At 44.0% G+C, this 14,712-nt stretch overlaps 1 protein-coding gene across 2 annotated transcripts in view; it reads left to right on the top strand.

Annotated features, from left to right (window-relative positions):
* Positions 1–14,712, top strand: part of CD53 (CD53 molecule) — a 114,982-nt gene that overhangs the window by 29,201 nt on the left and 71,069 nt on the right. For both annotated transcript variants that reach the window (XM_063955474.1, XM_063955475.1), the window contains exons 2-3: positions 9,393–9,472; positions 10,783–10,971. In XM_063955474.1, coding sequence (XP_063811544.1) covers positions 9,413–9,472; positions 10,783–10,971 — 249 coding nt within the window. In that variant the 5' untranslated portion in view covers positions 9,393–9,412. The remainder of the gene's footprint in view (positions 1–9,392; positions 9,473–10,782; positions 10,972–14,712) is intronic.

Here is a 14,712-nt window from a genome sequence, read left to right as displayed (position 1 = left end):
CTGGTGCCAAAAATACGGGGGACAAAAAGAGTAGGGGTCCCCCGTATTTTTAACACCAGCATCGGGCTCCACTAGCTGGACAGATAATGCCACAGCCGGGGGTCACTTTTATGCCGTGCCCTGCGGCCGTGGCATCAAATATCCAACTAGTCACCCCTGGCCGGGGTACCCTGGGGGAGTGGGGACCCCTTCAATCAAGGGGTCCCCCCCCCAGCCACCCAAGGGCCAGGGGTGAAGCCCGAGGCTGCCCCCCCCATCCAATGGGCTGCGGATGGGGGGCTGATAGCCTTTTGTGATAATAAAAAGATATTGTTTTTTCCAGTAGTACTACAAGTCCCAGCAAGCCTCCCCCGCAAGCTGGTACTTGGAGAACCACAAGTACCAGCATGCGGGAGAAAAACGGGCCCGCTGGTACCTGTAGTACTACTGGGAAAAAAATACCCAAATAAAAACAGGACACACACACCGTCGACAGTAAAACTTTATTACACACTACCGACACACACATACTTACCTATGTTCACACGCCGACATCGGTCCTCTTCTCCATGTAGAATCCACGGATACCTGAAAAAAAAGATCAATATACTCACCTCAGCCATGGTCCAGAGATAAATCCACGTACTTGTTAAAAATAAAAAAACGCAAATACCCGCTCCATAACGGACTGAAAGGGGTCCCATGCTGACACATGGGACACCTTTCCACGAATGAGACCTGTCAGTGACAGCTGTCACAGAAAGGTCTCTAAGCCAATCAGGAAGCGCAACTTCGTTGCGCTCACCTGATTGGCTGAGCGCTGTCTGTACTGTGACAGCGCATCGCACAGCTCCCTCCATTATATTCAATGGTGGGAACTTAGCGGCTAGCGGTGAGGTCACCCGCTGGTCAGCGGCTGACCGGCGGGTGACCCCACCGCTACCCGCAAAGTTCCCACCATTGAAAGTAATGGAGCGGCTTTGCGATGCGCTGTCACAGTACAGACAGCGCACAGCCAATCAGGTGAGCGCCACGGAAGTAGCGCTTCCTGATTGGCTGAAGGGACGTCAGTGACAGGAGTCACGTGATGTCCCGGCATTCGGGAGAAAGGGGTCTGATGTGAAAGCATTGGACCCCTTTCTAGTCCGGTATGGAGCGGGTTTTTGCGTTTTGTTTTTTTAAAACAAGTACGTGGATTTTACTCTCTGGACGTGGATTTATCTCTGGACGCTGGAAGGTGAGTATAATTTTTTCACAGGTACCCTCGGATCGTCGGAGACCGTGGCAGTCGGCGTGTCAACATAGGTAAGTATGTGTGTGTCGGTAGTGTGTAATAAAGTTTTACTATCAAGGTGTGTGTGTCCTGTTTTTATTTGGGTATTTTTTTCCCAGTAGTACTACAGGTACCAGCGGACCCGTTTTTCTCCCGCATGCTGGTACTTGTGGTTCTCCAAGTACCAGCTTGCGGGGGAGGCTTGCTGGGACTTGTAGTACTGCTGGGAAAAACAATATCTTTTTATTATTACAAAAGGCTGACAGCAGTCACGTGGGGTCCCGGCATTCGGGGAAAGGGGTCCCATGTGTAAACATGGGACCCCTTTCAGTCCGCTGGTCCGGGTGTTCGTTTTATTTTTTTGCCAAGTACGTGGATTATCTCCCGGACACTGGATCTGGTGAGTATAATTTTTTTCACAGGTACCCCGGATCGTCGGAGACTTGGAGACGTGCCAGTCGGCGTGTCAACATAGGTAAGTATGTGTGTGTCGACATGTGTGCAATAAACTTTTACTTTCACGGTGTCTGTGTCCTGTTTTTATTTGGGTATTTTTTTCCCAGTAGAACTACAGGTACCAGCAGGCCCGTTTTTCTCCCGCATGCTGGTACTTGTGGTTCTCCAAGTACCAGCTTGCGGGGGAGGCTTGCTGGGACTTGTAGTACTACTGGAAAAAACAATATTCTTACTATTTTCTCAAGGCTATCAGCCCCCCATCCGCAGCCCTTGGATGGGGGGGACAGCCTCGGGCTTCACCCCTGGCCCTTGGGTGGCTGGGGGGGGGACCCCTTGATTGAAGGGGTCCCCACTCCCCCAGGGTACCCCGGCCAGGGGTGACTAGTTGGATATTTAATGCCACGGCCGCAGGGCACGGCATAAAAGTGACCCCCGGCTGTGGCATTATCTGTCCAGCTAGTGGAGCCCGATGCTGGTGTTAAAAATACGGGGGACCCCTACTCTTTTTGTCCCCCGTATTTTTGGCACCAGCACCAGGCGCAGAGCCCGGTGCTGGTTTTAAAAATACGGGGGATCCCTGGCCAATTTTTCCCCTGCATTTTTAGAACCAGGACCAGCTCGATGAGCCCGAGGCTGGTTATGCTTTGGAGGGGGGACCCCACGCCATTTTTTTTTCGGGTTTTTCACGTTTTTTTACCGTTTTTTAAAATCGCGGCAAAATCCGCCAAATCGGCCGATTTTCGCCCGCGACTCTGGCGAATCCGTTTTTCATTGAATATGGTGAATTCCGGAAGCCACCTTCCGGGATTCACCTGTCGAATTGAGTCGAATTAAAAAACGGCGAAAATTGCCGCGAATTCGACCGCAATTGCATATACCCCTATATGTTACTTTAAATAGTGTGAAATGGGTTTGTGATTTGAATAAATGGCTTATATTATGTTTGCATGCTTAGTGCATTCTGTAGTCTAATCTTTAGTGTACTCGGAGCCAGGTGTGGATTAAAAAAAAAAACACAATATGTCGACACTATGTAGTCGACAGTCAATAGGCAGACAGGGTCAAAAGGCTGACATGCAAATGGTTGATATGTGTTTTTCGTGTTATTTTGTGCACAAATCTAACCCTCCCCCTGGTGCCCAACCCTAACCCTCACCCTAGTGCCTAACCCTAACCATCCCCTTCCAAAGCCTATCCTCCCCAAGTACCTAACCCTAATCCAAACCCAAACCCAATAATCACGAGAATGTTATTTTTTTATTTGTAAACGTATATGACATATGCTTTGAGGGTATCCAGATGGAAGATAGACAGTAAATACTATAGACAGTCTACAAGATTGCACGCAGTGCCCCCTAAGCTGCAGCATGATTGACATCCATTTGGGGGCGGAGTAAGAGTGGCATCAGGCAGCGTTGAACGAATCACCCCAATTTTATGGGTGCAGTGAAGCCAGTGGCTGCGTCCTTGGACACAGTTTCACTGTCTTCAACTGCGTGAATACCCCAGCTATCCTGAGTAACCTGAAGGTTACACAGATGACTGATGTTACTGCATGCAGATGATCCGATTCGACATCCCCGGGCACACCAGCGGATCAGAGAAGCCGGCAGGAGGCGTCAAATTACACAAAATGCCTTCTACAGAATTTGGCAGTAGTGGCTGCGACAACCAAATACGTGATGTGTTTGGCATCCCGGTGGTCAGGATGCCAGCGGTCATGTGACCAATGCTGGAATCCTGACACCACTCTAAAGACCGCCGCGGGAACACCGATAGCCAACATCCTGGAGGCAAGTATCGGAGTTTGGGTTAGGGCCTAGGGAGGCGGGGTTAGTGTCAGGCAATAGGGGGGTTAGGGTTAGGCACTGGAGGGGGTGGTTAGACCTAGCTGACACCTCCCCAAGGGGTAGTCCTAGCTGCCACCCCCGGAGGGTTTGAGGTAGGGGCGGGTAAACATACTTTCCCCCTCCGATGTCAGGATCTTCAGTGTTGAGATGCCGTTGTCAGTCATGTGACCGCTGGCATCCCGGACACCAGTATTTCATTCCGAACCCGCGAATGCATGTATGAATCAGGCCTTTACTGTACTACCAGCACCTAAGAATGGTATTGCAGAGAAAGTGTCTAAATATAAAATAAAAGAAGATATTACTCTGTTACCATCTTTAGAAATAAGGGGTGGTTTAGAGTAACTTTGCACTTCACGTAAAATTGGCCACAAATACTTTGAGCTGCACATATCTGACAATTGCGGCCCTATGCTATTAGAGACACGGATGAGGATATTAGTAAGATAGTAAGAGCGTGGCAGTGCCATAGCAAGGCACCTCATTACAAGCGCCTGGGAAGCATTGGGAACAGGAAGACAGGTGCTGGGCATGCACTTTGCCTTTCTATGCTAAGAGGTGCCACATGGGTTCTCTTTACAGGTGCTGTTGGGGCATCCTTAACACTTGGCAATGGGACCAGTAGCACAAACCTTGTTATAGCCCTGGAGTACACAAGACCCTTTAAAATCCATTTTATTTTAGTTTCCATGTTTCTGTGAAATACATCTCTCTAAAGTAGGTTTCCTCACAACATGAGGAATTCATCAAGTTGATGATGATTATTGCAGCATATTTCTTCTAGATACATCTGTATGTCCGACTTAAGGATATAACGTACAGTATGTACCTTAAGATACGTATGATTTAAAATAAGTGTGCAGATCTATATACAGATGTCCAAAAACAAAAAAAAATTTGGTAAGTTCTAAAGCAAACAACTAATATGGGAGGAACAAACGGAGGAACTCAAGGCAACTTGTAAAGATCACTCTGGACCCCAAACATTTCAATCAACATTTCAGAACTTTTACTTACATTCTTTCATCAGGATTTAAAAAAAACTGAAATAAAACTTCTGAAATATTGATTCAAATTTTCTGGGTCCAGAGTGGTCTTCACAAGTCATCTTAAGTGCCTCCGTTGTGATACATTTGTTGGATTGCGCTCCTAGTCAAGAGTTGTCGGTGGGCACTGACACAGACATACCCCTTTGAGCGCAGGAGTGCCGACATACACACACATTTAGTCTCCAATATCCGAAATGCTTGGGATCAGCAGTATATCCAATGTTTCCGTATTTTGGAATATTTGCATGCCATAATGAGATATCTTGGGAATGGAACCCAAGTCTAAGCACGAACTGCATTTATGTTTCATATGCACATTATACACACAGCCTGAAAGTAATTTTATACAATATTTGTAATAAATTTGTGCATGAAACAAAGTCCTCAAGGAGCAGGGCCCTTGAGGAAGGTGCGATACATAAACTGAAATGGCCGTCGGGTTGGGGCACATTGCTAGGCCTTAATAAATAATAAAGTCAAGTTCATCCTGTAAAAGTAAATAAGATCAAGACACAAAGCTGAAATGAAAGTTTAATTAAGTTAAATTCAATACACATCAGTAACCTTACCATGAAACAGATTTACAGTACTAATGATTATTTTTTTAAAGTCATTAAAAAATTGTCAATTTTTTTATTTGATTAAATCAACATCTCTTTAAAAACATATTTATTTAGCAAAGAAAAAAAACAATATGACTAGGGAGTGTCCAGCACCACCCCAGTGTCCATATGTTTCCATTGTAATATTACCAACAGTGGCATAAATCACCAGTGACAATAGATCCCAAATGGCATTACCCCCAACCCATATAGTGGTAATAAATGCCCCGTGGCATTGCTCCCCCATATCACTACCACATACATACACATTGTAGTATTATTATCCCACCCCTAAGAACTACATGTCCCCTTGGCATATTGCACCCCATCTTTACAGTGGCATTACCACCACCACCTTCCAGTGGCTTACCTACTCCCTAACCATCATGCAGAGCGCAGTGGAGTGTGTCCCCGAATAGACTGCTCATTAGCAGCCCTGCTGCCGCCAGTCCCCTGCACTCGCATAAATCAGCATAGTAATGCTCAGAGGAGAACTGAAATTCCCCTCTTTACACTTTAGTTATTAGAGCATGCACACCAGATTACCATTCACACTGCATTATGGGGTGCAACATTGGCAGTGATGTCAAAGCCCACTGCATCAATGCAGCTGATAAATGGGTGAATTCAGTCAGCAGCTGTAATTTGCCACTGCTAATTGATTCCCCAGTGGCTATCCAATTAGCCCCGAAAGCCAGCAGTCTTCGGGGATCTTTTCTCACCTGTCCGAGGCAGTGGGGGGAAAAGCAACAATATCAGCCACGTTTTCGTGTCTGCAATCATGAAAGGACATAGGACCATGAACCCCAAAAATTTGGGGCTCAAAACATGGGGGTGATTGGAAAATTTTACGGGGCTGATTGACTTCCCCCTGTAGTGGAGAGAGATAAAGGGGTAGATGTGGTAAAATACATGCATCGACCATTATGTTTAAGTACCCACTTCACCTCTGGATCAGGGTGAAGCAGGTCCACATATCGACAGCATGTATTATTAACAAAGAGAGTAAGATACTGTATATATATATCAGCGCTGGCTGAAACACATAAAAAATGGATGGTTTGCTTTATAAAAGTAACCACAGTTTATTACCTAAAATACACATATAGAGTATTGACCGCACTCGATCACGTGATCGGAGCTTGTTTCACACTCATTGGTTAACATAGATTTGAACTTCCTATTGAGTATTGTCTAAGCAACCCGATCACGTGTCCGCACCCGATCACACGACCGGGACAGGCAGCGCAATCATTTGTTAGTGCGCATCATGTGCTAGAGTATGCGTTCTGAAAGGTAGATCTGAGGTATACCCATAGGGTAGCGTCTAGTTTCTCTTCGTGCAGAGGACCTTTCCCATAACCCCCTGGGTCCATGTCACAAGCTATTTGGAATAGAAAAGTGTGGCGAGCAAAGCGGAGCGGAGCGAGACACCGAGCCCGATGCGTGGCGAGCGAAGCGACCCCACGAGGGTCCAATGCTGCATAGAAAAAAAAAATACCCCAAATGATCGGAGAAAGCAGAAAACATTAAGGAGCTGTAAGGGCGGACGTTGGCTCCTGCCCACTCGTTTTGTCATGTCCATCCTTTGCACGAAGGCAACATAGACACAACCATACCCATAGTGCTCTTCCGGCAAGTAACGTGTCACTCGGAACGCGTCACGTGACCGGAGCGCGGACCCGGAAGTAGGTCTCAATTCTTAGAAATCGGATGTAATGCACAGCAGTTACCACGGTGATATATAAACAAATTACATCACGTTAATCCATCATCTCAATATGTAAAAATCTGACCAGTCAATCATTGTCCTACACAGAGATATCACATACTTGTTGCTATGAAATCAGCAACATAAACAGGGTCTCCTCTCCTCAGTATAATGTTTAATTGATAAAAACCAATTAGCAAGAATCCATACCTGGAAACAAAACATTTTATATATATATATATATATATATATATATATATACACAAATTCCGTTCCGGCACTCGGCTCTGTCCCTGTTATGGGACTGGCTTGCTCTGGTGCCCTCCTCCCGGGGCACAACCCCTGGTATACAAACAGCAGGAAATAACGAGGCGGCACTCAGAGTCTTGAAAAACAGCAAACCATGTAATCGTGCACGATTACATGGTTTGCTGTTTTTCAAGACTCTGAGTGCCGCCTCGTTATTTCCTGCTGTTTATATATATATATATATATATATATATATATATATAAAAACATTCTTTTGTATTATTTTATATATAAGAAACACCAAGATTAGTTATGGTGAGGATCACTAATAGGGTTTTGTTACAGTAAAAAATTGGATGAGCCAGGTCAAATCTCCCTTGTTGTCCCTTTGACTCCTCTTACTAAATGTTTTTTTCTTCTGGAAGAGATTTCCTCTGTCCATATTGTGAACCTCTTCAAGAGCTTGATTTAATAGAAGATTTGGGTAGTCTCGTTATCTGAGGGACTCTATGGGATCTGCTCTGAAACAAGCACTTAGGAGACAGTGGGAAATGCTCCTCAGACAGCATGCCCAGTATAAAACTGCTTAATAATTATTTGGGCATATACGAGTACAGTGGAAACAAAGTGCAAGTTGCAGGAAAAAAGGTGCAAAATGTGTTTGTATCCAACTCTAAATGAGCATTTGAGTGTACAGAATAAAGATACAAAACTCAGCATCATCAACTTTGATCATGGTACAGTACCTGCCAATTTAAAAGAATAAAAATAACAAATATATAAGTTAGCATGGAGCCTGACCTGCTCAAGCTAGGGTTCCCAAGTGCCTTTTTGAAACTGTAAGTCCCAACAAGCATTGTCAGACATTAATTGCTTGGGCATGCTGGCACGCAATGAGACTACATGCACCAACATATATATCCTGGCAATTACAGCACACTGAGACACGCGGCTGGACAAACTAGTGGGAAAATCCCCTCACTGTGGGGCTAATGTAGAGTTGCATGCAAATCCCTTTTGTAGACAGATTCTGCGGTTTGCGGATTACATATACACATCTATGCAGGGCAGTAGAGAACCTGGCTCAGCCCAGGTACTTTTCAGGGTGTGTGGACTAATCACAGGAGGCGTGGCCATGCACCCTTAGAATTTTTTTTTTTTAATAGTTTTTTAAGCACCTCCCTGGTGACACTGCAGCCCAGCACACAGCAGTGTGTGCTGGGCTGGGGAGAAGAGCTGCAGTTGCTGCTGTCAGGTAAGGAGGGAGGGACCTGGGCCCCCAATGAGCCCTTCATCAGACCTGGGCTGAGGTAATTAGTACCCTTCCCCCACACACACCTCTCAGCGCCACTGCATCTATGAGCGATTATGGGTTGTGCACATCTCAGTCTCATCTCCGCTAGAGCTTGAATAAGTGCAACTGAGTGGTAAAAGAGCTAAGTTATATGAGGACATGTAGATGGAAATATGGGTTATGCAGAGTTGTGTTTTCAGACATTGGACTGGGGTAAGTGTGTGCTAATAATGATGATGTACATACAATTCTGCATACAGGCAAATATCCACAGTTAGTTCTGTACCCACAGTGTGAGTGTACAGTAACCCCAGCCAGTGCAACTCATGTGTGTTTTAGTCTTTTCTTTTCTTTTTCTTTTTTTATAACTCTCAAATAAATCCTTAATTTTCTATATGGACATTTCTTCTTTCAAAAAGTACTTAACAAAACAATTTTAAAGCCTAAATGTGTAGTATGTAGCATGTAGCATGACATTTTCCTGAATAAAATAAAGCGCTAGTACTGTATATTAAAATAATGTGTGTAATGCTGAAAATTAAATAAATGTAAACATTTTTATAGTGCTTTGAGATGATTTTTCCTAGTAAAACCAAAATGCTAATTAATGAAAATTCAACTTAAGTTCAGTATTCGATATGCGAGTAGCCAATCAATGCATTTCCCCACAAGTCAGCCAATCAGGGGCAAGCCACACTATTGGCTGTCTGCACACTATCTCCTTTTTTTTCACCTGCAGCACAATTGAATATATTGTGTAGAAACTAAAAGTAACATTTTATACATGTACTGTATATAACCAAATATTAATACCTACACATATTAGATAATAGTATTGCTTTACAATGTGCTGTATTTAAATTGAATTGATGCTGTATATAATATAAAATTCATACTCTTCATCTTATTGTTTTTATATTTTTTTTTAGCATTGTATAACCCAATCAAAATGGGTAAATGTGTCCGAACACTTAAGTACTTGCTGTTTGGCTTCAATTTATTGTTCTGGGTAAGTTATTAGAATATTGGATATATTACGTCACTTTCAGCTATGTCCCACTCTATGGTCACAATCAGTTGTTTGAGAGATGCCTTCGAGAACTACTGTATTATGGAAGAATATTCTTGGTAACAATCTACATATGGTGTTTCTGGTTTGTCCCCAACACATTTTCCATGTATTATATATCTAGGATTTCAGAAAATAAAAGCTGACTTTAATAATCTTTAGAATGATGATAATCGCTCTTCACCATCTGTGTAGATTTTAATTGAATAGGGGTTTCTAAGACTGCAAATGCCAAATTCTCCCTCGAATGGAGATATTTTTGATTTTTATGTAAAAGATGTTTTTGCCTCATGATTTCTTTTCTGCAACTTTAGCATTCTTGTCTGTTGAAAACTTCCCTAGATATGATTCAGAAAAATATGGTACTGAGCTCTTGGGTTTATGTTGTCATTTTGGGATAAGTTGGTTGGGGGTAACAGAACAAATCAGTATTAATTATACCCACTTTACACCAGATTCCCAGGTCCAGCCCTGGTCACTGAATACGGGTTTCAAGCTGTGTTATAGAGGCTTGAAACACATTTACACCACTAGCTGGATCCTGTATATTGCCGGAGCTTACCTCTGCCGGTGTTTGGAGATTTCATAATCTCCAAGCTCGGGAATGCAACTCTCCTGATGCTGTGAATAGGGTTGCCACCTCGATTTCTGGAGACCGCCTCCCAATCCCAACCCTCTTTCCGGGGACCAACGCTGCTAACTACCTGGGTTGGATTCATGTGTAACTAGGCCCAGGTTAACCCTTTTACACTAAGCCACAATTACGGTTAAAATAACAATAATCCAGATCAAAAGCTTGGTGTAAATTAGTGAAAATAATTTATGTACTTTAACCACAACCGGCGTTCAAAAGGAATACTATATTTTACCGGCAGACGGGATGCTGGCTGTCAGTATACCGACAGCGGCATCCCGTCTGCTGGATCCCGGCAGCAAGGCAAAGAGTCCCCTCGCGGGCTCGCTGCACTTCGGTTTCAGTTTCTATTCCCACTCGGTTGGTGGCGTGGACCCACCAACCGAGTGGGTATACCAGGCGGCGGTTGGGATGCCGTCTTTCGGCATTTAACTGGCTCCTGGGATTCCGGCATCGGTTTCCCTAATGCCAGGATCCTGACAGCTGGCATTTTAACTGCATCCCATTAAAATAGATAATTTTATACATTAGTTATGTAATGGTGTCATGCAAATAGCATGTTATGTTCCCTGTCTCATGTACAACGCTCTGAATAATATTACTTATTTTTTTACAGGCAGTTGGATGCTCCATAATAGCTATTGGAATTTACTTTGTCGTTCACAATATCTACGGGACCCTGTTTCCAAAAATTCCCTCTCTAACAATTGGCAATGTCTTCATTTTTTTGGGCTGTATCATAATGGTATTTGGATTCCTAGGATGTATGGGTGCAATTAAAGAAAACAAGTGTTTACTCCTTACTGTGAGTATTGAGTGTAATATATCTTTATGTACATACAAGCATATACAGCACAGGCACGGCACCCACTTTATTAGGTACAACTTCCTAGTACTGGGTAGAACACCCATTTCCCCTGGGAACAGCCAGAGCCTAAATTCCTCAAAGCATACTGTATATTCAACAATGTGCTAGAAGCATTGCTTAGAGATCCTGCTCCATGCTGACATAATAGCATCTCAGAATTCCTGCGGATCTGCTGATGACACATTGATGCTGCAAATCTCTGCCACCAAATCCCAAAGTTGCCATTAAATTGAGATGTGGCAGCTGTAGATACCACTAGAGTACACTGAACTCACTAATATATTTGAGAAACCAGCTTGAGATAATGCTGAACAGTGACACACGGCAGGTGAATTCTCTCCCTACCATCTGCATGTCAAAAATGATATTGAGGTTTGTCACACTAGCCAATGTTTTTCCAATTTGTAACTATGCTGTTATGGTGACCCTGAGGCCACTGTAAGCTCAGTTTCCTGTTCTTAGCTAACAGGGGTGGAACCTGGTATGGTCTTCTGCTGCTGTAGCAAATCCCCTTCAACATTCTACTTATTGTGCATTCAGACATGCTGTTTTTTAATACCACTGTTATAATGTGTATGTTAGTCACTGTCACCTTTATTAGTTGGTGAAACATGACTGCATTTTTAGACTTTTGCTCTAACAAGCGGGTGTATTATATATATATATTTTTATATATATATATATATATATATATATAAAAAACGTGGAACTAGGTCGGCACTCCCACTTGAGGTGCTATTTGTTCCGGTGCCCTCCGTGGTATGTAGGACACTGATAGAAGAAAGTACAGCGGCACTCGGAGTCTTAATGAATATAACTTGTATTAAGAAAACATCAGGTGGCTTTTTGATGTTTTGTTAATACAAGTTATTTTCATTAAGACTCCGACTGCGCGATCACTGCCACATGAGGGGAGCTGTAGAGGGGACAACACATCACAGAGATACAGCATTATAAAAAAGTGATACAATATTATAAAAAAGTGGTACAATATTACAAAAGACATAGAAATATACATAAACATATACACAGAGAATAGCACAAAGGCTTAATACATCTGCCTATGACTAGATGTAGTAACAATATTCTTTTATTGACCGGTTCCAACAGGGATTGTCTTAGCATGTTCAAAACTTCCTGCTTCTGGAGAAATAGCATTTTACAATCATAGCCACGAGCTTTGAATTTATTGATAAGGAGATCCAATTGGACGTCAAGTTTAGAGGTATCACTTACTAAGCGGGCTATCCGCATAATTTGGGAACTGGTTAGGTCATTTTTAAAAGATTCAGGATAGTGGCTGGAGGCCATCAATAGTGTATTACGATCAGTAGGTTTATGAAAAACCTCTGTCGTAACCTTACCCTCTGTGATTTTTATCTTGACATCCAGAAAATCTGTCTCACTAGGACTATAAGAGTAAGTAAATTTAATAGGTGATCCTAGATTGTTAATCTCATCCATCAACTCAACAAAAGATATTTGTCGCCCCCCCCCCCCCCCCCCCCACCGTCCACAACAAAAATATGTAATCTATATAGTGGCAGTACATAAGAATCTTACACTCAGTATCATTATTATTAAAAAAAAAACATTTTTTTCCCTTCTCAAACATATAGATGTTGGCGTACGATGGTACTACTAGTGAACCCATCGCACACCCTCTCTGTTGTAAAAAGAAAATGTCCGTCGAATAAAAAAAGGAGATTTATGGTAGACTTACCATTGTTAAATCTCTTTCTGCAAGGTACACTGGATTTCACAGGGAATAACATCAGGGTGTAGTGTTGGATCTTGATACTAGGCACCAACAGGCTAAAGCTTTGACTGTTCCCAGGATGCACTGCACTGCCTCCTCTATAGCCCACCTCCAGGCACTGGAGCTCAGTTTTGTTAACCAGTTCAATGCAGTAGCAGGTAAGAGAAGCGGTAGATGTTAGTCACATAGAACAACATTCTCATGACAGGAGAAGGGACTAGCGGCTAATGCCATACAAACCCAAAGAAGCTAAGTGCGTCAGGGTGGGCGCCCTGTGGAATCCAGTGTACCTCGCAGAAAGAGATTTAACAATGGTAAGTCTACCATAAATCTCCTTTTCTCTGACGTCCTAGTGGATGCTGGGGACTCCGTCAGGACCATGGGGATTAGCGGCTCCGCAGGAGACAGGGCACAAAAATAAAGCTTTAGGATCAGGTGGTGTGCACTGGCTCCTCCCCCCATGACCCTCCTCCAAGCCTCAGTTAGGTTTTTGTGCCCGTCCAAGCAGGGTGCAATCTAGGTGGCTCTCCTAAAGAGCTGCTTAGAAAAAGTTTTTAGGTTTTTTATTTTACAGTGAGTCCTGCTGGCAACAGGCTCACTGCAACGAGGGACTTAGGGGAGAAGAAGTGAACTCACCTGCGTGCAGGATGGATTGGCTTCTTAGGCTACTGGACACCATTAGCTCCAGAGGGATCGAACACAGGCCCAGCCATGGAGTCCGGTCCCGGAGCCGCGCCGCCGACCCCCTTGCAGATGCCGAAAAGTGAAGAGGTCCAGAAACCGGCGGCAGAAGACTTTTCAGTCTTCATGAGGTAGCGCACAGCACTGCAGCTGTGCGCCATTGTTGTCACACACTTCACACCAGCGGTCACTGAGGGTGCAGGGCGCTGTGGGGGGCGCCCTGGGCAGCAATGAAATACCTATACTGGCTAAAAGATACATCACATATAGCCCCTGGGGCTATATGGATGTATTTAACCCCTGCCAGGTCTCAGAAAAACGGGAGAAGAAGCCCGCCGAAAAGGGGGCGGGGCCTATTCTCCTCAGCACACAGCGCCATTTTCCCTCACAGAAATGCTGGTGGGAAGGCTCCCAGGCTCTCCCCTGCACTGCACTACAGAAACAGGGTTAAAACAGAGAGGGGGGGCACTTATTTGGCGATATGATTATATATATTAAGATGCTATAAGGGAAAAACACTTATATAAAGGTTGTCCCTGTATAATTATAGCGTTTTGGTGTGTGCTGGCAAACTCTCCCTCTGTCTCTCCAAAGGGCTAGTGGGGTCCTGTCCTCTATCAGAGCATTCCCTGTGTGTGTGCTGTGTGTCGGTACGTGTGTGTCGACATGTATGAGGACGATGTTGGTGAGGAGGCGGAGCAATTGCCTGTAATGGTGATGTCACTCTCTAGGGAGTCGACACCGGAATGGATGGCTTATTTAAGGAATTACGTGATAATGTCAACACGCTGCAAGGTCGGTTGACGACATGAGACGGCCGGCAAACCAATTAGTACCTGTCCAGGCGTCTAAAACACCGTCAGGGGCGTTAAAACGTCTTTTTACCTCAGTCGGTCGACACAGACACGGACACTGACTCCAGTGTCGACGGTGAAGAAACAAACGTATTTTTATTTTAGGGCCACACGTTACTTGTTAAGGGCAATGAAGGAGGTGTTACATATTTCTGATACTACAAGTACCACAAAAAAGGGTATTTTGTGGAGTGTGAAAAAACTACCTGTAGTTTTTCCTGAATCAGATAAATTAAATGAAGTGTGTGATGATGCGTGGGTTTCCCCCGATAGAAAATTATTGGCGGTATACCCTTTCCCGCCAGAAGTTAGGGCGCGTTGGGAAACACCCCTTAGGGTGGATAAGGCGCTCACACGCTTATCAAAACAAGTGGCGGTACCGTC

The sequence above is a fragment of the Pseudophryne corroboree genome, chromosome 2 (genome assembly GCF_028390025.1).
Source record: "Pseudophryne corroboree isolate aPseCor3 chromosome 2, aPseCor3.hap2, whole genome shotgun sequence".
Lineage (NCBI taxonomy): Eukaryota > Metazoa > Chordata > Amphibia > Anura > Myobatrachidae > Pseudophryne > Pseudophryne corroboree.
The sequence above is the reverse complement of the archived record's forward strand: the minus strand, read 5'-3'. Positions and strand labels throughout refer to the sequence as shown.